At 31.8% G+C, this 25,425-nt stretch overlaps 5 protein-coding genes across 15 annotated transcripts in view; 3 read left to right on the top strand and 2 right to left on the bottom strand.

Moving 5' to 3' along the window:
- Positions 1 to 9,321, bottom strand: part of Mgat2 (alpha-1,6-mannosyl-glycoprotein 2-beta-N-acetylglucosaminyltransferase) — a 110,975-nt gene extending 101,654 nt beyond the window's left edge. For 5 of the 9 annotated variants that reach the window (XR_014878080.1, XR_014878081.1, XR_014878082.1 and 2 more), the window contains exon 1: positions 9,059 to 9,321. The gene's annotated coding sequence lies outside the window, so the exon portion shown is untranslated. Of the gene's footprint in view, positions 1 to 4,589; positions 4,676 to 9,058 lie in introns of all 9 variants that reach the window. The other 4 variants (XM_085187237.1, XM_085187239.1, XM_085187235.1 and 1 more) reach the window with 3 other exon arrangements.
- Positions 9,322 to 9,705: 384 nt separating this feature from the next.
- Positions 9,706 to 12,837, top strand: LOC146538682 (EEF1A lysine methyltransferase 2). Of its 3 annotated transcripts, XM_085187256.1 has the most exons (6): positions 9,708 to 9,930; positions 10,070 to 10,191; positions 10,939 to 11,142; positions 11,372 to 11,508; positions 11,921 to 12,077; positions 12,621 to 12,837. In XM_085187256.1, the coding sequence occupies exons 3-6, from the start codon at positions 10,947 to 10,949 to the stop codon at positions 12,776 to 12,778; spliced, it is 648 nt and encodes a 215-aa protein (XP_085043382.1). In that variant the 5' UTR covers positions 9,708 to 9,930; positions 10,070 to 10,191; positions 10,939 to 10,946; the 3' UTR covers positions 12,779 to 12,837. The 3 variants fall into 3 exon arrangements, with proteins under 3 accessions (XP_085043383.1, XP_085043382.1, XP_085043381.1); XM_085187257.1 differs by lacking the exon at positions 10,070 to 10,191 and having other exon boundaries at positions 9,706 to 9,930; positions 11,921 to 12,148; XM_085187255.1 differs by lacking the exon at positions 10,070 to 10,191 and having other exon boundaries at positions 9,709 to 9,930.
- Positions 12,838 to 13,745: 908 nt separating this feature from the next.
- On the top strand, positions 13,746 to 16,166 carry LOC146538681 (motile sperm domain-containing protein 2-like). Its single transcript, XM_085187243.1, has one exon. The coding sequence runs from the start codon at positions 14,038 to 14,040 to the stop codon at positions 15,373 to 15,375; it is 1,338 nt and encodes a 445-aa protein (XP_085043369.1). The 5' UTR covers positions 13,746 to 14,037; the 3' UTR covers positions 15,376 to 16,166.
- A 147-nt stretch (positions 16,167 to 16,313) lies between these two features.
- On the top strand, positions 16,314 to 21,347 carry LOC146538680 (motile sperm domain-containing protein 2-like). Its single transcript, XM_085187242.1, has one exon. The coding sequence runs from the start codon at positions 17,541 to 17,543 to the stop codon at positions 18,897 to 18,899; it is 1,359 nt and encodes a 452-aa protein (XP_085043368.1). The 5' UTR covers positions 16,314 to 17,540; the 3' UTR covers positions 18,900 to 21,347.
- A 1,120-nt stretch (positions 21,348 to 22,467) lies between these two features.
- LOC146538679 (adenosine 5'-monophosphoramidase HINT3-like) lies at positions 22,468 to 24,971 on the bottom strand. The gene is made up of 3 exons (XM_085187259.1): positions 24,342 to 24,971; positions 23,685 to 23,878; positions 22,468 to 23,319 (listed from the first exon to the last, which is right to left on the bottom strand). Exons 1-3 carry the CDS (start codon positions 24,631 to 24,633, stop codon positions 23,293 to 23,295), a joined length of 513 nt encoding a protein of 170 aa, XP_085043385.1. The 5' UTR covers positions 24,634 to 24,971; the 3' UTR covers positions 22,468 to 23,292.
- Between the last annotated feature and the right edge of the window lie 454 nt (positions 24,972 to 25,425).

Below are 25,425 nucleotides of genomic sequence, written 5' to 3'. Positions count from 1 at the left end.
TGACAGTCTGCGCTATTGTCACCGCGAAACTCGTCCACAGATGTTGTCGATACGCAACAACTTCATGAATGCTAATTTATTTTGTTTTGTTCTGTTTTTTCGAACGAAAATGTATTCTGAATAAATATTTATTGTTATACTAATCATCGCCCGCGACTCTGTTTGCGTGGACTTTAAAAGGGAAACGGGAGAACAACGGATGGTCCCATTGTTCTCCCTTTCCCATAAGAATTTCGGGAAATTCTCCCTCATCTAATACATATCCAAAGCATCCTATTTAGTTTCAAGTTTTTAAGTACAATAAGTTCGTCTATTCGTTGTTTGTCAGTCACATAGTAACGATAGAGTTTAGTAGGTACAGTAGAGCACAAACCGGATAAATAAAAAAAAATATAACAAACAAAGCTAGGATAAAACGGTAGTGTTGTACAATTTTATGGTTTTTTAACGTTATTAGCGTTCAAGGATGAATAATTTAGCGCTATTGAGTTACATTTAAATAGACACAGCTGTTCTTCATACAAATTTTATTGTGTATTGTACGTCATTAACGTTGAGTAGGGTGGCGTCGGATCATAAGCGCAACGGACATGAGTTCGATCCCACTCGAGGGAATCTATATCCTGCATATAGGAGGAAATTAAAATATTTAATATTTTAATTCCCTCGTTCTTGTACAAGACAAAAGCAAAGGCAGCGTTGAGTGCTGTCATGCACAATGCCTCCAGAATTTGGCGGAAGGTGGGGAACGGAAGTGTCTTAATAAGAACAGTGTGTCTTAACTTTAGGTTCCCAGGTTCCCTTCGCTTGACCTGCTAGTGCGAGACACATCGTGAAGCTAAAAAATGATAATGTATTGTAATAAAATCTTAATTTGCACTCCATAGTTTCACTGTTCTAAAGGGGCCAATAGCGTTGCAGGCTTAGCTCAGAACCGTGCCTGGGATTTGGTACCTAAGTGAGGGTTTTAATTTTAAATTTCCCGTTTAAATTTTTAATGTTTAAATTCAAAAGGTAATTTTTACATTTTAGCACTTTTCTAATGATTAAAAGCTATTAAAGTCATGCAAGAATTTGTAAGTAAGTAGCTCACGATAAGAATGGTATAGCTGACATTTTAGTACTTTTAAATTCTAAAACATTTCTTTAGCATCATGCCGTATCACGCATATAGCAAGGTAGGCATAGGGAACCTAGAGTGTTAAGACACACGGATCCTCACTGTTGAGTGACGAAATTCAACGCTACAGCGAGTGCGTGGAAATGAGAATAATTTCATCCCCCCGATAGGAATCGAAGTCACGACCGTCGCGTTGACAGGCCCCCGCTGTCCGACTGCGCCACGACGGTTACAAAACATTAAAACTGGTTATTTGAGAAAATACCTAAAATCATAACATCGCGAGTAGATAATAAGGAGTAGTTAGTCTGTCGGTACATTTGCCGCAATTACGATAATTCGCGGCGGATGTTCAACAGTTTTACTATAATATTGAAGGTAATGTTGCCAATTATTATCTTTTTAAACCCTTGCGACACAGTAGAATGGTAATGGGTTCGATGCAAGCTCGGGTGTGTGAATCATTATTATATGTATTTAGTCCAAATAGTGAATCGTTTATTTGGGGAGACTCTGACCACACGTACATTGTGATGTAATATTGTTTAAAATCTTCCTAATATATATAAACAACGATATTTTTCACTTGGAACCTCTTTATGAGATAACTTAATAGAATTTCCAGCATAAAAATATAAAAAAAAACTAAATAATATAGACACAAGTATAGAGTATAGATTATTTTCATTCCTACGTGCTAGTAAGACAAATCGCGGCGTTAACATCCGCCACTAGACATTGCGATGTCTCGAATTTACGGATCCCACAATTATGTATATATTAATTTATAATATTTTTATAGTGTGGAAGAAGCCTAAGCTTGAACTACGCAAAAAAGTTACCATTTTTTCCCCTAATGTCAAACACGAGACCGTGACCTAGAATCACTAAAAAAATTGGGTCAACACAGCACAGCACTAGTTGTGAAGATTGAATATAGTTAAAATAGACTAGTTTATTTACCCGTTGGGACTACACTAGTAATATATATAAAAAGGCAGCTTCCTGCTGTATCCCGCAGAAAATGCTAGCCAGACAGAATCCCGGCAAATGAAAGGAAAAGTATAAACCTAAGTGTCTTAACATTCTCTCAGAGGTTCTCTGTAGCTGTTTGCGGGATAAAAAATAGCTTAGATACTATGCGTGAAAAAGAGAGATATTTTTTTACCTCACGCTGTACCCTCCACATAGAATGTTAGGCATAGGAAACCTGAGGACCTAGTGTTAAGACACTCCGTTCCCATTAAGACACGTCCGTTCCTCCTTTTCCGCGGAATTCTAAACTCACGCCGCGCTTAGCCTCGTTACCAGTGCGAAAAAATGGAAATATTAAATATTTTATTCGCCCGAATGAATAGTAATCGAACTCACAGCCTTGTTTTCAGCGTGAGACATGTAATCTTTATAAGTTAATTGATAACTACATATCATAAAAATGTAGTTCAAGTGCCGCCTAGCCTTTAATTGCCCAAATAAACATGATTTTTAATCTATTATAATCATTTATTACCACTTAGTGAGTGTTGTATTGTTTGTTATCATTGATACGTATAAGCTACCTGTACTAATATTATAAAGCAGAGTTTGTTTGGTTGATAGCGCGTCCAATCTCAGGAACTAATAGTACCAATTAAAAAATATATATTTGCGTCACGTCAATAGTTTCGATGGAACCCACTATACGTGCGGTCAGAGCTAACTTCTAAAATTACTTGTAGGAGTTATTTTCATTTGACCACGCGAGCTAAACTAAACTTAAAAGCTAGTTATCAAATACATTTTTTTGCCTTTCGCTGTATCATAGTTGGGAGCGCAGAAGGAACCTGGGAACCTATCGTTAAGACAGTTTGTACCCATTAAGATAATTCCGTCTAATCAAACCCACAACCCGTCAAGTTTACGGTCGTACGCTTATGCCCCTGCGGCACTATCAGCTTCCAACACATATCATGTACTATGAACCTTATCACTGTAATCGCTCATCATTATCATCATTCATCATTATTTCACTTCGCGGATTGACAAAGCACGTTTATCATTTCGAAATAACAATAAGATAAAAATGCAGCGTTGATATCCGCAGTTTCAACAGAGCGAGGCAATGAAACTAAATCCTGTCCAATAGGATTAGGTAATATACCTAATATTGTAAATCTTAAAAGTTTATGAGAATGGATGCATGTGTCTTCCACTGCCGTGTATAAACTACTGAACTAATTTAGATGAAACTTTACAGGAATCAGAATCGTGGAACTTGCGAGATTACTAGAAAACTACTCGTAGCTTAGGTTCGTATAATTTATAGCTCCAATCACATTCAGCAGCACTTGTATAACATCATTTACGGCTACTCTTAAAGCCTACTCTAGTTATATTCTTCATGTGTAACATAAGCTGGTAATCGAACCCACAATCTCTTTCACACAGACCGTTACAGCGAGACGGTCGTCGACACTAACTAGTTTTCATTAGATGGCCATGTTATATCTGTACTAATATTAAAAGCTGAAGAAATATATAGACTTTTCATATATAGATATTTTTTGTGTAAAAATATATATAAAGCTGAAGAATTTTGTTTAGTAGAACGCAGTACTTAATCTCAAAAACTACTTTTTCGAATTAAAAAAAAATATTTTTGTTTTGTATAGTTCATTATATCACGCATAACGCTATGGAGTAACGAGGAAAATTGAATACTTTTTTAGAAAACGTATAAATTACGATAACGAATTTATTATATGTATATTTATATATTTATTGGATGTGTATGTATGTATATGTATGTATATTTTACTTCTGCACACCTGCATACTCATTATCCCACATGACAAGGTCGGCTGGGAGAGAATGCTTTTAGCGTTAAGCCCGCCTTTTGTACATTGTTTTTTTGTAATTTTGTGCAATAAAGTATATATAAATAAATAAAAGTTTTAACATGATAGGATTTGAACCTGCGCCTCTTGAAAATCGTCCGCTACGTTAACGTACCTATTGAACAAAATGACAAAACAGATAGTAAATAATTATAGATAACCATCGATCGACTCAATATTGCATAACAATTTAAGAAAAATAGAAAAAAGTCATAAACCGGTTGTTTATTATGTAAAGGTATACTTAAAAATATAGGTAGAATGTGATCTTTATACGACATGCGTATTGAAAGAATAAATAAAACATAGGCCGTCATAGCGTCTGACTGTAAGCACGACGGTTGTGCAATCGATTTTCACACAGGGAATGATATCGACGCTCTGCTAACAATCAAAGCGCGGCGTTGAGTTCCGCAAATCAACACGCAATGTCTCGAATATTAGGCACCGCATTGGGAAAGGTATAATCTTCACACTGCTACAGAAGCAAATTAATCATAAGGAGACTGGCCATTTTAGGAGGTTAATATTATAAATGTAGCTAATTAGTTTAATAGATGGGTGGAGTTTTAAATGCACGCACTCATTTTTACCTTTTTTATCTACATACATGATAATAACACCAGGGTTGTAATAAAAGGACAACTCTCGCTTCGCTCGTTAACCATCGCCTCGCTCGCTGTAAGAACAAAATAATAAAACACTGAAAGGAAACGATGTATTTTTTACATACGAAACTGTTTTCTTGTATTACGATATTCTTTATTATAAAGTGATGTATAAAAATCAATCGTGTCTATAAATATGATGATCGACTGAGCTGAACCGCGCTTACCTTAAGTGCGGCGTTCAGTCCCCCCACTCAATACGTAATGCCTCCCGAATTCCGCGGAAAGTTGGGAGCGGAAGTGTCTTAAAAGAGTGCTTAACATTAGATTACCAGGATTCCTCTGCCTACCCTGATATATACGACATACGTCAATTCCGTTCCATTCCGTTATTGAGTGATTGAACATGATACGACGAAATTCCTACAGAATGCCGAAAAAACCGAGACTTTCTATTAACACAAAAAATATTGCTAAATGCGGAAAAATGGAAAAGTATAAAAAATTAAGTAGGTACCTATACAAGCCAATTTTTTTTTCATTAAATAAAAATGAGCACGTTTATCGTACGAGTGTCCTAGATTCGAACGAGTTACCATGAGTTTTATGACCTCGACTCATCTCAACATAATATTACATAACGTATTAAGTAAAATGAAAGTGTGTAACGTAATACATACATAAATTATACCAGTATAGATATTATAGACCGTCATGGCACAACCTGTGGCTGTAAGTGACAGTTTCAATTCCCACTCGGGGGAATGAAATATTTCATTTCGTCGCTCTAGTAACGTGACAAAGCGCAGCGTTGAGTTCCGATTTTCAACACGCAACGCTAAATCATATATAAGTTATATGTAACTTAAATTAATATGTGTTGTAATGTGTCTACATTGATAAATAAAATACTTTTTATATATCAATGATCTATTAACACGTATTATTTGCAATTATTGTTTCTATTGTTCTGTTTTTATTATCAAGTTGTATTCCATTGTGACGCAGTGGGAAAGCATCTCGAGGGATTTTCTATATTTAGGTACATAAGTTTTGAAAGGACAAAGCAGTTGAGTGAGGGTTGAGCCTGGGGGCGGAGAGTGAAGAACGGAGTGTATCACACTCTCACACACAGCCACACTAAACTATTTGCCTTTGAACGCCCCTTATTTTTTGTTGAAGTATAGACGAGAAATGCAGCAGTAAAATCCTACTGATATTGTGAATGTCAAAGTTTGTAAGGATGGATAGTTGTTCATATTTCCCGCAAAAACCACTAAAGAGATTTAGAGGAAACTTTACAGTAATATAATTTAAACATCAGAATAACACGTAGACTACAATTTATCTAAATATTTTATTTAATTTTGCTAAAATGTAACAATAACTTAAAGCGCCGCGGGTGGGTCGCTAGTATTATATATGCGCACGCGCAGTAAAGGTCACAACGACGGCCTTTAGAAGCTATAGAAAAATGTCATTGTTTGTTATGAGCTGGGGACACCGTCACGCTGTATCTATTATGGCTAGGCGGAGAGAATCTCGTGTTAAAACACTCCACAACCACCACTCCCAGCCACATTGTATAGTAAACACGACGATAAGCTATAACGGTGTCATACAACAATTTTACTTTAGCGAAATTATAAATAGCCACACAGAGCACTTTTTATCGAATTGGGTCACGAGCGAATTTTTACTTTACATATTATTTAATCGAAAGAACTTATTTAGCATAGTTTCAACTAGATTGCTTGTTATAGTTATTTAAAATAAAACCGGTCAAGTGCGAGTCGCAATCGCGCAACGAGTGTTCTGTATCAATTTTAGTATTCAAATTCAAAATATTCTTTATTCAAATAAACTTATAATAAGCACTTTTGAATCGTCGAATCAACATATGAACAAAAAGCTACCACCGGTTCGGAAGGCAGTTCTGCTGAGAAGAGCCGGCAAGAAACTCAACAGTTGCTCTTTTCAAAATCAATGGTACAATCAATTACATTAGTTGGCAGCTATCCTGCATTACATTCAATAGACATTAATTCCATACATGTTTATCCTCTAAGTATTCTTGAACAGTGTAATAAGCTTTACTTGTTAGAATTTTTTTTACTGATATTTTAAATTTTGGAAGTGGCAAATCTAGAATACACTGTGGAATTTTATTATATACACGTATGCTCAGACCCATAAAATATTTATTAACTTTTTGGAGGCGAAAACTTGGAGTAACAATCTTATCTTTATTTCTTGTTTCTATCGTATGATTGTCGCTATGTTTACTTGTAAGTCAACGGGAAGTACAATTTATAAAAGTTGACAAACTTAATTTGTAGTTCAATTTGTACAAAATGTGCACTCATTATTACACATTGAACTACAATTACAAGTTTGTAATAGTTTTTATGTGTAGTATAAATATCAATTTTCGGTGTTTTTATTTTTTGTACTTCAAATTAATTGTAGGGCTTTCGGAAACATCCTGAAGATTATTATTACGCGTTAAGTTTGTTGGCGTATGAAATTAACTACAATGATTTTATCTTTGAAATATCAATAACTTTTATTTTTCGATTTTTTCCTTTAATCGTAGAGTAAGTTCACACTACGTGCCAAATTATATAACTAGAGGTCCACGAAGAGGTATAGTACCATTATAGATTTTTAATAACCATTTGAATTTCATATAAAATGCAGCAAAAACGATGAATAAATGCTCGTAACTTTTAATTGCGTTGACGTAGAATTTGTTGTTTGATTTCAGTATTTGATATTAGTTTCAGCTTGATACCTCCACGCGATCTCGGGATAAATTCTACACTGACGGACAGATGGACAAAGTAATCCTGATATTCCAGGATAATCAGTTGTTTCAATCGGTGGTATGGAACCCTAAAAATAGAAGCTTCACGCTTTTTCCTGCTTACCTCGGTGGACTAAGGGAACCTTGTGTTAAGACACTCCATACCCCATGCTTTCGGGACTTTGCATTTTTAGTTGTGGAATTAAATGCCGCTTTTTATCTGCCAGAGGGGGTAAATGTAAATAATTGAAATATAAACACACACTCAAATGGTAATCGAACACATAACTATAATATTAGCAGTCGGAAGTTATTATGCTATCTAGCTTGAAGCTAAAACTAAATAAACAGAACAACTATTCATGACTGTACAAAACATTAAAAAAAATAGTATATATACATAGGGAAAAATGGTTCTAAAACAGTAATATGGATAAACCACTTGTGGTTAAGGTAATTTATGGATTTTAATTATTTAACATATACATTTTAAGCTTAAATTGTTATAATTTACAAGTTTTTCTTGTGGTTTCACCTCTGTGGCTGAATGGAAACAACTATGGTACAGTGGAGGAATCGACACAATATAGCCTTCCTTAATAAATAGATTGAGATGAGGGCATTCAACCATACCAACTTCTCAGCTTTGTGATACTAGTATATAGATCATTTAAGAATTAAATATGTATGTAGGCTAACTTGGTGCAGGGCCATTTAATAAGGTAAAGTGTGGTGTTGAGTTCCACCACTCAACACACGTTGCCTTAAGAATTTAGTGGTAAGTGGAACTCCTGCACATACTAAGGTTGTCAGATAAGCCTGAAAACTTAGTGTTAAGATACTATGTTCCCTATGAAGGCACTCCATTCCCCACTTTTAGACTGAATTCAAAGGCAATGTGTCCTGTTTACTACAGCAAGAAAATGAAAATATTAAATATTTTGTTCCCCCTTTGAGAACTGAACCCCATCACCACATTCACAGTCACACAGGTGTACCACTGTACCACAATACCTTTAATATAACATGCTTATCAGTTGTTGTATATTGTTAAGATAAAGTTAAAGTGGCATCAAGTGGGTATTTTTCTAAAGATAATCTATGGAGTAATAGATTAATGCAATATTCTATTTAAGCAGTAGTTTCTTAAAGGATACATTATTTAAAAAAAAAATATTGCATAAAATCATTAAAAATATTGCATAAAATCATTTATTGAGATTAAAAAATTGTATGTATTGAATAGAAATTGGTGAAGTTTATTGTTTATAATTTTTATTTTAATATTAAATATACTTAATTTATATTAAGAAAATGGCACTGGAGATTGTTGACATCTTTATCCTTTATACTATTTCTTTATGGTTTCTTAAAGATAAAGTATTACGAAAATAATTGTTACAATCATAAAAAAAATAACAAGAAAAGAAATATTATGTAATTACTACAATAATTTAAATTACGCAAATGTAAATATTCATTTAAAAATATAGTTTCTTTAATAATTTATTAAAATAACATATAAAAATAACTAATAGTTTTCTGAAATAAATTAAACGCAAATCATACATTTTTTTCGCAAATTTATAAATAAAAATACATGCATATATAATATATAACTAATCAGTAAAAAAAGACCGTAACTTACCTTAAACAAAGCGTCGATTAAACACCAAATTTATACATAAAATTACAAGAATATTACAACTTAGGAATATTAATGTAACTCACAACAACTAAAGAATAATTAATGTGACATAATATCGATTTACAATAACATTGAGTGTATATAGATCTATATATTAGGGTATTTAATTAGTATTAACAAGTATTAATCGTATAATTATCATTTATAATTTTTTTTTTAAAGACACTATTGCAAGTACTTTTAACTGGATGTAAATTATGAATTTATTATTTGACGTGATATATACCGTAAATAGACAGTTATATTGATGTGTTGCTAGTGTTGAAATAACTTTTCTTTTTTTTTTTTATTACGGCAATATTAAATTGAAATTCATATGCCGGTATCGTACCGTGCCCGCATCGTATTTTAATATCATACATATCAAATGTATATAATAATATACATATTATTTTCAAAATGCAAATACCGTACCGTATAGTATTTTTCCATTTTAATTTTATTATAATATATTTTGGTATGGTATGGTACAATCAGATTGAAATATATTTTGAATTGAATTCCTGATATATGGCCAAAATATATTTTGAATCTGTAATAATTTTTACGGTAAGTTGTCAATGTCGAATTATGCATGCAAATTGACGTTTGTTAAATTGTTACTTTGTGGCACTTTGTAGAGTTTGTAGTTTGTTTATATATAAAAGCCGGAATTTATTTACGAAGTATTTTCAATTTTCATGCTTATTTACTGTATAATTTTTATTGCTGATTAAATATCATATCACGATTTTTTTTATTTAACTTATTACGTAAATTATATCGTTAACTATCATATAAATCATTTTTTAGTACTTAACCTATACAAACAGGTAAATTATTTGGATTTTATTGAACTTACCAAATATAAAATATAATATAATGTCTTTATGACGAATGTATTACGAAGATGAAAGGAAAGAAATTTGTTCAACCAATTGGAGTTTATACCCAATGTCATTGTGCGTACAGACAGGTGCTGTCCTGATGTGCCACAATATCATTTAGTGGATACCTCCAGAATTCGGTGACAAGTGGGGAACGGAGTGTTAACACTAGGTTCCTTCTAGGTGTGTGCAGGATATAGCATGAAGGTGTATTTTTTTTGTTTACCATGTTCTGAATAAATAGATATAAATATTTAAGTTAACTCTCTAAAACTCTAAAAATAAATGAAGATAACATTTATCCAATTCCATAATAATATCATATAATTTATAAAAAATTGCTTCGTTGATCACCACAGTGGAACTGTTAGGCTATGGGCACTATACACATTAGGTTTTGCATGATGGTTTTAACCTTACAGGGATAACTAAGTTTCAGTTTTGTTGAGTGGCTCAACACACAATGTCTCCAGAATTGGGCAGAGAATGGGGAATGGAGTGTCAACAATAGGTTCCCTCTGCCTACCCTGCTGCGTGCGGGATACAGTGTGAAGCTGATTTTTTTATTAAAAATACAATGGAACTGTTTAGTTTGTGTTATATAATTTATTGAGGAAAAAGGTAAAAGGTTCCTGCACTTAGAATTTTTTATGTGTCATACATAATTTGACTTGAAACTGCTAGTGTTAGCTAGCAATATAAATATATTTTTACATTATATGTCACACAGCAGCATAGACGGAGGGCACCTTGGAACCTAGTGTTAAGACACTCCATTCTTATAAGAACAATTCCATAGTCCACTTTTGATAAATTCTCGAGATTTTGCATGTTGAGTGAGAGCCGAACTTTGCCTTGGTAACAAACCAAGGAAATGGAAAACATTAAATCCACACCATAACTTTCTCCTAGCTATTATAGCTAATAAATCATGAAAAAATATTTAATTTCTAGAAAGTAATATGGCAGAAGCTGAACTAGATCCTTCAGAATTAGGTACTCATGAATACTGGCAACAAAGCTATACCAAAGAAATTATTAATTTTGATGAGCATGGTGATACTGGTGATGTATGGTTTGGAGAAGATAGTGCAATTAGAATTATCAATTGGATTTCTAAATGCGGTGTTGAGAGAGATGCTGCGGTTATTGATTTAGGTATGTTATAAAATATTTGAGAGGCATTCGTGGCGCAGGATCACAACACGATGGTTGTGGATTTGATTCTTAATCGGAAGAATTAAATATTTAAATTTTTTTTCGTTCTGATAACGCGGCAAACCGGTGAGTTTCGCCACTTACCATGCAATACTTCTAGAATTCAAAGATAATTCTAATGACGATATTTAGAAAAAAAAAATTTACATTTTTTACATTTTTTTTTCAGGTTGTGGAAATGGTTATACACTATCAGAGTTAGCAAGGGAGGGTTTCACAAATCTTTTAGGCATAGATTATTGTAAGGAAGCCATTTTGTTAGCAGAGAAAGTTGCTAAACAAGAATTTCCTATATTAAAGTTTCAGGTAAATTAGTATTTTTTGTATGCAATAACTTTTTTTTAAGTTGAACATGTTTGAAAAAAAAAATTCAGAAATAGAAATTACATCACAATTTTTATTTTATTTTAGAGGTCAGTCCCACGACTGCAGTGGCACAAAGTGTGATTGTAAAATTGACTGGTTGTGGGTTCAATCCCCACTAGAGGAGATGAAATATTTGTTTAAATTTATTTTTCCACTTCTTCGCTCTGGTGTCGAGGCAAAGCGCGGCGTTGAGTTCTACCACTCAACACGCAATGCCTCCAGAATTCGGCGGAATGTGGAGAACGTAGTGTCTTAACACTATGTTCCCTCTGCCTACCCTGCTATGTGTGGGAACAGTGTGAAAGTGATTTTTTTTTAAATGAATAAAAAATATATTGCTCATATATTTCAGGTCTTTGACATTATACGGGATGAGAAACAATTAAATAGTAAATTTAAAATAATACACGACAAAGGAACATATGATGCTATCAGCTTGAACCCGGACAATCCTAAGAAGAACAGAGAAACATATATAAATAAAGTTACTGAGTTATTGGATGAAACTGGTCTGTATTATTTAGCGTCACGCTGTACACCGCGCATAGCTGACTACGCAGGGGGAACCTGGGAACTTAATGTTAGACACTCCATTCCCTATAAAGATGCTTTAGTATTTGAATCTCCGCTATATTCTTGAGGCATTATATGTTAAGTGAAGCAAATTAATGCCAAAGATTTTTACATTTTTACAAGCCTAGTAGAAGCTTCGGTCGCTGTAATAGTAAAGAAACTTGTGTGTAATTTTTTTGACACTAATCGCATTACCAATATTTGTTACGAGATATCCGTCATCTGTGACAGATGAATCAATGTAATATTATATAAATTAAACCTAATAACCCCACCGCCTAATTTATGAAATACTGCGTGTTGACTGGCGCTGCGCTTTATTTTGTTGCCAGATCAAGCCAATATAAAAAAAATGATTACGCTGAGAGGGAATCGAAGCCAAAACAGTCGCGTTTACTGACAAAAACAGTCTCATTGCCACAAATGTTCAATTCTTTTTAAAATAAATTTTCTTTTTAAAGTAAATATGTTCTTTCCAGGATATTTCGTCATAACATCATGTAATTGGACAGAAGATGAATTAATTACACATTTTGATGGACACCTTAAACTAAAATGCATAATACCAACACCGCAATTCAAGTTTGGCGGGAAAGTTGGTAGCGTTGTATCATCTGTGGTTTTTGAGACAATTTGATGACGTTTTTAACAAAATACATATTTTATTATGTTAATATATAAATTATGTGTTACAAATTAGTTTTATTTCATTTTGAGAGTATAAAATAAATTTTAAAAATGGGATATATACCCTTTTGAAAATATAAAAAAATTAAAAATTAACGTAGCGAAATTTGAACCCGCGCCTCTTGGACACCAACTACGCCATACGTTCTAATCGGGCTACGTCGATATTCTTATATGCTTGTTACAACTTATCTCTTTAGGGAGATTTCTACAAATTTCCGCCGCTTAAAGATTTTTTTCCTAAGTGTTGCATAACACTTTATAAATGTTTTTTTTTTAAATAAATAGCATTCTCTCTTCCCATATGATAATTCTAAGTAATTATTTTTGCCATTGTAAAAATTTCATATCCAATATTGAATAGAAAAAAACTAAATCAAAATTTTAAATACTTTTGTGATAAATGTAATATCACAATACAAATTCCTCTGAAAGTGTAGTTTCAATACAACATACTTTATATCACACTAGCTTATTTGCACCCTTATGGGTGAATTCTAATTTCGAGGTGGTGAGGTGCGCAATGGATTGCAAGCGATGGAAGGCATGCTTTCATGTTCGTATGACGACCTCCAACCACGACCATCGATCATGATGGACACGAATAACAAGAAAAATCAGTGGCGATTTAAAGATTTTTCCATACCAACTTTCAACCCCTTATTGGCACCCTTAGGGGGTGAATTAAAAAAACCCATGAAACACGTGTTCAATGAAATATATTTAAGAGTCTGAATTTCAAATCTTCTTTACATGAGATACAGCATGAAGCTAAAAAAATATTACAAAAGTACAAAGATCTATAATATACAAATAACAGTAATATCGTTTAGTTATCTATACTTTACCTTCACAATAGATAAGATTAGAAATGATTGTGAAATATATTGATTAGTCTTATTTTATTTTGAAATAGCCTGCCCTTAGTATTGATAACTAGTGTTAAACTCAATAATTATTATAATAAAATAATAGATAAGTGAAAATAAATAATATTTTGAAAGTGAAATTTACATTGAATGAATTGCAAAATAATTTTATAATCTGTGCAGTGTTATAGAATTTACCAATTGACAGTTTATAACTTTTGAACTTTAAAAACTAAAGATCTTAACTGGTACGCTCGAAACGCCATAAATTAAGAACTGAAAACGAAAGTTTTTTAAAGTTATATAATTATCAATAAATAAATTATTTATTAATAAATAAATGGCGAAAATAGCGGAAATACGACAACTATTCGATGCTAAAATACGAGACGGTGTCCCCGATCCACCGGGACCTTTCGATTCTCGGGACTTGGAGAGAGTTAAAAGCGACAAATACTTATACAGAGTACTAGAACATTGTCAAAATAATGTACAATTGGCCGTAGAAATGCTATACGATATAATGGCGTGGCGTAAAACTAATAATGTCAACGAAATTACTGAAGAAACTGTTAATGTGGGGTATTTGAAAGAAGGCATCTTCTTCCCACACGGTCGAGACATCGATAGCTGTTTACTATTCATTATGAAATCTAAATTGTATCAGAAAAACGAGAAAAACATTGATGAAGTTAAAAAAGTTATTATTTATTGGTTAGAGAGGATAGAAAGGGAGGAAGATGGTAAGAGAATAACTTTGTTTTTTGATATGGATGGCTGCGGCTTGAACAATATGGATATTGAAGTCATAAGGTACATGGTGACTTTATTAAAGAGTTATTACCCATTACTTGTTAATTATGTCATAGTGTTTCAGTTACCGTGGATGCTATCTGCAGGGTTTAAAATTGTCAAGGGTATTTTGCCTGCTGCTGCAGTAGAAAGACTTAGAATGGTTAGTAAAGATAAACTAAAAGAATTAGTAGCTCCAGAACAAGCTTTGGCAAGCTGGGGTGGTAAAGACCATTATGTTTTCGAATTCATTCCTGAAAAAAGAGTAAATGTTGATAAAACAAGTAAAAATGTTACTTTTGAGGATGATAATCATTCTGAGGGTGAAATGCTGCGCTTAAATCCGAGTAAAACATTAATTTTTAAAACAGATAATGATATAATAACAGCTCAACTTACTGTAACCAATTTAGATGAAAACCCAATCTCTTATAAAATAAGAACAACTGCCCCAGAAAAATATACTGTGAAACCTAGTTCAGGCATCCTGTTAATTAATGCTTCGCAAAATATTCAAATTGTTGTCAGCTCTGGTTTTCAAATTAACTCCGTTGTTAAAGACCGGTTTTTAGTTGCGGCAATGAATATATCGAATGGTAGTATACAACCAAAAGAATTAAGTAAATTATGGAAGACCCCAAATGTTAAACCTGATGAATATAGATTAAAATGTAGTAATGGTGACCCTCAATTAAATTCACCTATTGTAACCAACGACAAAGATTCTCTCATAAATAAATTTAATACTTTACAAAATAATCACAATGATTTAATAAAAAAAATGGATACCTTAAAATTTTACCAATTTATTACATTTATCTTTATTTTTTTTAATATGTTTTTTGCTTTTTTAATATATAACAACAGTAAAAATTGTTATGCATAATTTTAAATATATTTTTTTAATGTATCAGAATAGGTCATGGTTGCAGGATTGATATATATTAATAATAAGTTTCAGTTCCTCACACTATATCACTTTTGTAATATAAAGTGCACTGTTGGGTTCTGCCATATTATTGTAGGAAATTAAGTAACATAACTAATAAAGCTCTTCCTGTCTGTTATTAATAAAACAAAATGATATATTAATATAAATCTTAAAGGGAATGGAGTATCTTAACAAAAAAAAACTATATAAATAAACTAATATATTTAAAATCATTACAAGATAAAAAATAATATTTATATAACATACAAATATGTAATTGTAAATATAGTCATCTTGGTGGTAACTCTTTACTTTTTTTACATGGCTCTTTACTTTATTTACATGGCTATGGCTATATTTCGCAGCCTATTTGGGAGGATTGACTCTAGTCAACCCACCCAAATATGCTTTGAAACACTTTTTGCCTTACCATTTCAAGTTCTTTTTTACAAATATAAATATTGTATATTGTATTCTAAATGAATTTGGGAACAACCACCTTGTAATAAAACTTAATAAAATAATATATATAAATGATTATGTCTCAGAGATGTCAATTAACATTTAATTGAAGTTTAATCAATATTTAAGCTTTATATTTGTACTAAATTTATTATAATTTTAATTAAACATTAATTGCAATCTTTGATTACTGTGAATTAAGCATAATATATTATATGAGGGTATAAATTTATTTATTTTTTGAACTGGTATTTTTATAGAAAATATATAAAAGTTGTTATTAATGGTTTTTATTTTATTTATTTGTAAATGCTATGTGTTATTATTATATTTATTGTTTTTTAAATATTGGTTATTATACAACCTAAATTTCCATGCTCTAGTAAGATAAAGCGGCATTGACTTCCACTACTTAAAACGCAGACTTTTATACCTAAAGGGGAGAGGTGGGATGTCGTCACATCTCATCTCGTCAGTCTCTCTGCCCGCCCTATCTCTCTGGAGAGATAAACTTTTACATCCCTATTATTAATTTACTTCTATATTTTTTTCAGTGATTACTACTATTATTACTTCACTAAACTTACTGAACCGATTTTGGCCAAAATCTAACTTAGGAAAAGATTTTCTAAGTTAGAATATATCTAACTAGGATGTTTAAATAAAAAAAGGATCAGGTGACATAGTTTACGAGAAACTTCTGGAAAAACAAACAAACACATCTTTGCGAAATATTGAAGTCGCTTAAAAAATCTTATTTGATTTGTGTGAGCTATAAAACGTAGTCTCGTGTTTTGGTTTACCGGTATGACTATCGGGAAATCCTCGGTTGTCACTCCCCTATACTCCCTAAGAAATCTACATCTCTTTCTACGCTTCTGCCAGTCGGTATCGGAAGATTTTTTTAGCTTCTCGCTGTACCCCGCACCTATGTGTGTGGTACATAGGTGCGACCTGCTGGTGGTATCTGCTATCAGAGTAGGCAGAGGGAACGTAGTAACATAGTGTTAAGACCGTTGAGTCCGTTCCCATTGAGATACTTCCGTTTCCCACTTTCCGCCGATTTGTGGTTTTATTGCGTGTTGAGTGGGGGAACTCTGCATCGCTTTGCCTCGACACCACAGCCAAGAAATGAAAATAATAAATATTCCGTTTCCTCGACTGGAAATCGAACCCACAACCCGTGGCGTTTACAGTCGCACGGCCGTGCCCCGGTGCCCTGGCTTCAAAGAGTTTTACTTTTATATATACATTATTAATATTAATTATAATCTCCATAAAAAAAATTCAAATATCCAATCTAATTTAAAAGACAATAAAACTCACGTAATAATTTTCACACGTAATGAAAAATAACATAAAAAAAAAGATTGAACGCATCCTTGACCCAATGGCGTTTAAATGTCATAAGTCACTTGTCAAAGTAAATAATTATTATCGGCTATTAAATTGGGAGTTTCCTTTACATTAATTAAATATCTTTTTAATATGAATTCTCATATTGTGTAACATTATCACTTTTTTTTACTGTACTACCTCCTTCGTGTGTTCTCTATACAAAGTGATATTGGCGAAGTGATTAGTGCTCAACAGAAGCGCTCAGTACTGATAACAATTCTTAACTATTTCAATTTATAAAAACAAAAGTAAAACAACAAATGACGACTGCAGACCTAAAAAGCCTGTTCCAGGCGAAACTTAAAGAGAATCCTGATCACGATTTTCATAATTTGGACTTAGAAAGGGCGAAAGATGAGAAATATTTGAAGAGAATCATGAAACATACTGACAATGATCCTAAATTAGCTTTGGATATGCTGTGGGATATTTGTGTATGGAGAAAGAGTTCTGGTGCGAATGAAATTAATGAAAGTAATATCAAAATGGACTATATCAATGAAGGTGCTTTCTTTCCCCGTGGCAGAGACATTGATGGTTGCATTTTACTTATCGTCAAATCAAAAAAACATATCAAAGGAACAAAAGACTTTGAAGAAATAAAAAAAATCATCATCTATTGGTTTGATCGTATTGAACGGGAAGAGAATGGTAATAAAATAACTTTGTTCTTTGATTTAGATGGCTGTGGCTTAAATAATATGGATATGGAGTTAACTAACTATTTAATTTCCCTTTTTAAAAGCTATTACCCTTACTTTTTGAACTATATCATTATATATCAAATGCCATGGATAATGTCGGCAGCTTTCAAAGTTATTAAGTCACTACTACCAGCAAAAGGGGTGGAAAAAATGAAATTTGTGAACAAAGACACATTAAAAACATATGTATCTTCTGAACAAGCATTAGTTTGCTGGGGTGGTCAAGATACTTACGAATTTGAATTTGTACCGGAGAATCGTAATTCTGACCATACACCCAAAAAAGTAACTTTTGCAGAACAAGGTGATAATTATTCACCAGGAGAAATGTTACGATTGAGCCCAAGTAATCTTATTGTATTTAAAAATGAAAATGAAGAAGTTTCTGGTCAATTTGTAATAACTAATATGGATGAGAGCGCCATTTCCTTCAAAATCAGAACAACTTCTCCTGAAAAGTTCAGAGTTCGACCCTCATCTGGTGCATTAGCATCTGGAGGCACTCAAACTATTGTAATAGTAGTTCAACCTGGAGTTCAACTACGTAATGTAACAAAAGATATGTTTTTAGTTATGTGTGTTAATATACCAAAGCTAGATTTAGCCCAGAAAGAAATATCTGACATTTGGAGTAATTCAACTGGCTGTAAAGTTGATGAATATCGTCTTAAATGTCAGTTTCCTGTTAAAGATCTACCTAAGAATGGAAATTTAGAGTCTAAACATGAACGATCAGAATCTGTTGCAAATGCTTTAAACAATCTACATATGAATTATGAAATATTACACCGTCAAGTGAATAGCTTGAAAATGTATCAACTTTTAACATTGCTTCTAACTTCTGTTTCCGTTGTGTTAGGATATCTGATTTACCAAAATACAAGCAATGAAGAAAGATATTGTGAACGTATCTAGCCTTTAAATTTAGTGGTATTTGATGCCACTATCAATATGAGCACAGTTTTCTATTGTCTTTACATCCTTTTGCTGTCTCTACACACATTGATGTATATACATTATTGTAACTTAATGTATTCTGTTCAAAGACTTCATACTCGTATGGCTAAACGGTAATTTTGGGAAAATGGTTATAATATATTTAATTTAGGGATATTACGCTTCATTATAACTTTTTCATTAGATCTAGATATGGTTGCGGGTATAAGAAGAATATCTACCATATCGGTTATGGATAAAAAAATATTATTAATTGTGGATAAATTTGTTTGCTCTCGGATAACTTTGGTTACATTTGGAGAAATTTGATTACAAATATTAGATTTTTAAATATCTGTAACCGAATTTTTGTTTGTTTTATGTGTTTTTGTAGTGAAAGCTTTGTGTTATAATTTTATGTTTAAAACATAAGCAATTTATTATAACAATTAGTATTCCATGGATTAACGGAACTCGAAAGCCCGGGGTGCCCCTCGTTTTACAGCGTGACGAGCTCGTCGGTCAGGCATTACTCTGAGCTCGGAGCAATGACAAATTATGGATTTAAGGGGTCTCTTTAAATGTGTATTAGTTCATACCTCTGCTGTCCGAGCAACTCTTCCTAGTAAACCATAAATTATAATTAATTTCTATGAAATTGTAATGAAATTCTGAATTGTTATTTAGATACCCTGACTGAGGTAGTTTTGGGTACTAATCCCATAAATATAAAAAATATGTATTATAATAATGGTAGCGGTCTAAAATAGAGTATGTAATTTAAGTTTCAGTTTTCAAGTCTTTTAAACAGATGAGTAAAGAAGATACTTTCCTTGTAAAAATATGTGGATACTAGTGACCCACCCGCGGCTTTGCCCTCCTCAAACTTATTTTACGTTATGGGCAAATATTTATTTAAACAATAGCCTATGTGTTATTCAGATGTATAAGCTATATTACTGTAAAATGTCATCTAAATCCATTCAGTAGTTTTTGTGTGAAATTGGAACAAACAAACATTCACATTTATAATGTTGGCAGTAAGTAGGACATATAAATGATAAAATTGTTTCTACTGTAAAAATAAATACTCATATTATAAAATTGAATAGTTTGCTTAGTTTGATTTGAATATCTTTTAGTGTTGTGTCCATTTATTTATAGGCTATATTATATCACATGAATCCTTTTGATGTACCCCATTATAACTGTGATCAGAGTTACTTCCCGCACTTAGAATGTGCCATGTAATGCACCCACAGTTAAAATATAAGAATGTTTTCTACAAATAATTATTTTATGTTAATTCTCAGAATTCATAGATTTATCAACAATTTTTTTGTATAAAATTACTTTTATAGTAGATTTTATTTTGTTGTTATTATTTAATCTAAAAAGTATTGTTTGAATTGTGTTCTCTCAGCTCTCTATTTTGAAAAAAAATATTGTCATTATTATAAATAAATGAATGTAAGAAATTTAAGATAAAAATGCTTAAAAAATTGTAATATTTATATATTCTGAGGTATTCCTAGGTTCCATTTTTTTATTGTATAACCTATATGTAAGCTGTACAAATAACGTATAAGGCAGGCTAGGCGCAGTGTTCAACGCTAATTCAAGGTTAATCTATACTAATGTTATGTTCTCAGAAACTACTTGTACGACTAATTTAAAAATTATTTTTGTGTTGTATAGTCCACTTATCAGGGAAGGCTATATTATTTAACTATAATAGTGTGGATGTAACCCACTGTACCTGCGGTCAGTTATTGCCATTTGGCCACTCGGCCACGCGGGCGAACCTGCGGGTAAAAACTAATACCATAACTTCTCCACTTCAATAAAAAAACACTATGTAAATAAACAGAAATGCATTTTTATATGTACTTTTTTTATTTATTTTTCATATTAATTATGTATGGGTAGTTGTAATTATTGTTTCTTTTAAGTAAGAAGGCAATGGGTTATATTCCCGCTCGATGTCTTTATAATATTAAGAATTCAAATAATATGATGGTTTTAAGTACAAATATTTTATTATGTTATATTTTTGGCGCTTTACTTCTTATATTTTTATCTTTATAATTTAAATAGTGATGTTTAGCAATACAGCCTTCTATGGTGTTCGTGTTTGTCAAATTATTTAACAAATGATGTAGCTTATGTTTACGTTTAGTCCAGCATACAATATCTTGAAATTAGTTAGGATGCAGAGAACCATGCTTTACTTATGTGGGATGTTGATGGTAATTTAAATATTTTCTAAATTTGTGATCTATATACTTAAGCTTTATAAATTACTTTTGTCAGACAAAATGTATGTAATGTAAAATGTATGTACCTAAATGAAAAAACAAAACTAATATTTAATATAATATTTCTTTTGTAATAAGTGTTTCACAAATAAATGTTCAATTGTATAAATCTTTCTTTTTTACTTTTTTTTCGTTTATTTATAAAGACGGACAGATCCTACACTAATATGGACATGGGCATAGAGGTGGGCGGTCTGAGTGGGCTATTACCATCATGAATTACTGACTTTAGTTTCGCCGCTCAGGCGATACGAAGCGTGGCGTTGAATTCCGCCACTCAACATGCAATGTCTCAAGTAGACTTACAACTAGTAAAAAGCGCTAAACTTATGTATTTATTAATTAAATTTTATTAACAGATTACAAGACACAAATTTATTTTATTATTAAGAGTAATATTTATAACTAGTGGACCCCTGCGGGGCTACGGCCGCTTGAAATATTAATGAAGAAATTGAAAACTAAAGATTCAGTTAATTCAGTAAAACAGTTGTATAAAATAACTGTTACGGCAATTAGCAAATTTGTCGAATTAAGTACTTTAAATTGACATAACTTGTTTATTTATGAACCGATTGTAATAAAATAAACCTTATATGTTTTCGGAAGCTTGCCAGAATCCAATAATTAAATCCGCATCTAAATCGGTTAAGCCGATTCTGAGATTAGCGATTACAAAGGCATAGACAAAATTTTAAAAAATCATTGTTTTGGGTTCTATTACGTTAATAAAGGTTCCCAATAACATTTTTTTTTAATATCTATATAATTTTAGACATCGACCCTCTTACGATTTTATTATAAGTATAGATTATTTAGAAAACATAAAAGTGCAAAATGAATGATAATAACATATAATATTTTTCTGGCGTGGCGTTAGGCGTATATTGCTCAGACTGACGTTCAACAGGAAGTCAGTCAGCCTGACTGACGAGACTATACGTATGTTATGGTGTGAATTTTAAACTTATAAATCATTTTTTTTTAAGCTAAAACTAAACTAAGAAATATGTTTTTTAACATTCTAGAACATTTCTCAAAATCATGATTGTTCAAGTGGAGAACGGTCTGTCTTGATACTAGGTTTTCTCATTCAAACCTGCTTTGCGTACAAGATCGTAAAGCTCCAAAACTTGTGTAACCATAGATAGCACTTGGACCATATCCCAGAGGCGTGGGTTCAAATCGTGCTTAAAATATGTATACATAGCTAAAAAATTAAAGAAAGGTAAATTTTAAAAATAATATATTTCAACAATAGTAAAATAAAATATGAAATATACTTTAATACTAACCCATGTACATCATCCATTTATATAGAAAAACAATCTTGTGTCTTATTTGTAAAAATAAACGTTTATAACCGCCGTTGCGGTGTAGTGGCACAGTATATGACTGTACAGACGAGGACGAGGAGGTTGTGGGTTCCATTCAAACTCGGAGGAATAAATTTTATTTAATATTTTTATTTCGTCGTGTTGGTAAAAAGAAAGTGTAAAGTTGAGTTCCGCCACACAACACGCAATGTGGCGGTTAGTGGGGAATGGAGTGTTTTAACACTATCTTCTCTTTGCCTACCCTGCTATATGATTTTCACACAATGTCACACTTCATCAAACCTACGTCAATGTGTAACGTCTTTTATAGATGGCGCCTTAATAAAGGAATATTTTTTTAAATTTACTTGTATTTCACATATAGCTGGTTAAGTATATAGTAGACACTCCGTTTTTCACTTTTCAAGACATTGTGTGTTGAGTGGCGGAGCTCAACATCAGACTTCGAGACCCACAACCATTGCATTTAGATTTTTATCAGATTACTACATTTAGATAAGATGACATTTTCTCTGCCTGTGCCTTTCCACTTCAACAACCTCTAAATCAGTTTCTCCTTGAATTTAATAGTATCACCAAAAACACTATGCACAAAATTAGTAACAATTATTAAAAGTATAAACATTTTAAATACAATAATAAATAACTGGCTAATTATTAAAGAACATTAATTTACTGGAACATCAAACATAAAATGGTCTCATAATTTTAATAATTTCACAGCCGGGCTGCTACATATTCAGGCTGAAAATAAAAAATATATAGATTATTAGTGACCCAAATGCGGCTTTGCCTGCATAAATTTTGTATTTTATTATAGCCAAATTATACAAAATGTTTACATAAATTGAGTTATTACAATGTATAAGTTACATCCAAATCCATTTAGTAGTTTTTGCATAACAAATATCCATCCTCTAAAAGATAAACCTTGTCCGCAGTGGGAATTAATCCCTATGTAGAAAATATAATAAATCATAGGCAGATAAATTGTAGCTTTCAAAGAGGATTCTAGGAATTCATTGAAGTTAGTTCTAAGCATATTGATACAATTTAACTCTTAAAATAATCCTGATTAATACATCAAGGAAAAAAAAAATTATACTTACTGAAACAAACCAATAAGAATTCTTCATAAAAATCATTTTACCAATCATTCCCATTTTAGACTCTGGAGCTATAGTGTGTAGATGTAAATGCTTCACACTTCTAAACGGAGGCCAGTGGTAGCCAAATCTAGCATCATCTAATGATAAACTGTTCTGCTCTAGAAGATTCTTAGATATTGTCAGCATTTTATCAACTGAAATTTCAATAAACATTGATTGATTTTAACTCTCGGTTTCCTGTGCCTAGGAATCACTATATGCAGGATATAGCACGAAGCCGCATGACAATATATGGTTGAAAATATAAAACAATTTGATCCTATTACTATCACCTACACAAATATTATAAAGTTGAAGAGTTTATCTGGTTGAATGCCCTAATCTCAGGAACTATTGGTTCAAATTGATCATTTCTTTGAGCATGTGTGATATTCCTTTCTTCCTTTCCGACTTTCTCAATTAATTGAGGCAGACTATAGAATGTATTACATCACAATAATAATTTCAATGTAGTCCCACCTATACCTGTGGTCAGAGTTACATCCTGTACTTAGAATGTATCATCATTCATTATGAGGATTTCTTCATTTTTCTTCATTTCACGACACCAGTGCCAAAACCGTAAAATATAAAAAGTAGTTAAAAAAGTAATCTTACCTAGTTCTTTATCAACAGGAGTCAAACATTTAGCATCTTCAATATGACGTTTTGGCACAGTAAGTATGTGATAATCACTCGCCGGCTTTATGTCACGAAAAACGCATATTTCATCGTCTTCGAATAAAATTTCCGTATTTTCTAGTTTATTTACTATATTACAAAATATGCAAGATGATCTTTCGGCAGTCATTCTGTAGTACAATTTTGGGTTAGCTGTCAATGTCAAAATTGATTTGACTTTGACTTTTTTGAGTAATTTGAACGTTAGTGTTGGTAAACATACAGCCATGTCTTAAAACATTTTTGGTCCAAAGGATGACCTTTGGACCAAAACTAACTAGAACAATTATGAAATTGTTCTAGTTTTATAAATAAATGTTATTTTCCTTATAGATATAATGAAGCGTTGAATTCTGCCACTCAACATCCAATGTCTCGAATATTATGCGGAAACAACACTTCTTAACACTAGGTTTCCTCGGCCTACCAAGTTAAATGCGGGATTTTATCTTGAACTTCAAAGTAATATCTCAAACAATTATATGAATAAATTAATTTATTATATTTTTGTAATGTTTATCTTTTCACTCAGACACTCTTGCCTCAGACACCATAATCCATATACTACATTACTGCCGACTAACGCCTAACAGTTATGAAACAAAAACATAATATAATACAGATAATTTCATGATTTCTAGCACAATGAGAGTAATACTAATTTATTTAAATTTTATGTTTTTTGTACATAAATTTGCTTAACAAATACAATTAATTAATGTAAAAATTATAAAACTAACTAATTTTGTGAATTCATTTTACATAAACGAATGTTTAATTAATTAAATTATTGCAATTGCATATTAAAATAATAGAATGGGAATAAATAAACTATTTGCATGTACTTAAGACCGTGAGATCCCGAAATATAGCTGTAAAATAGAAATTATCTAAATGAATTTAAATTCATATTTTAGAAGAAATTTTATTTTATTTTTTATAAACAAATTCATGCATAAAGAAACGTAAAATTAAAATATATAAATATTACGAGAAATCACGTCATTATCGGTATCTTATT

This window comes from Heliconius melpomene, chromosome 6, assembly GCF_056956725.1.
Source record: "Heliconius melpomene rosina isolate 202511_hmr_F chromosome 6, ASM5695672v1, whole genome shotgun sequence".
Lineage (NCBI taxonomy): Eukaryota > Metazoa > Arthropoda > Insecta > Lepidoptera > Nymphalidae > Heliconius > Heliconius melpomene.
This window is presented reverse-complemented; position numbering and strand designations above follow the sequence as displayed.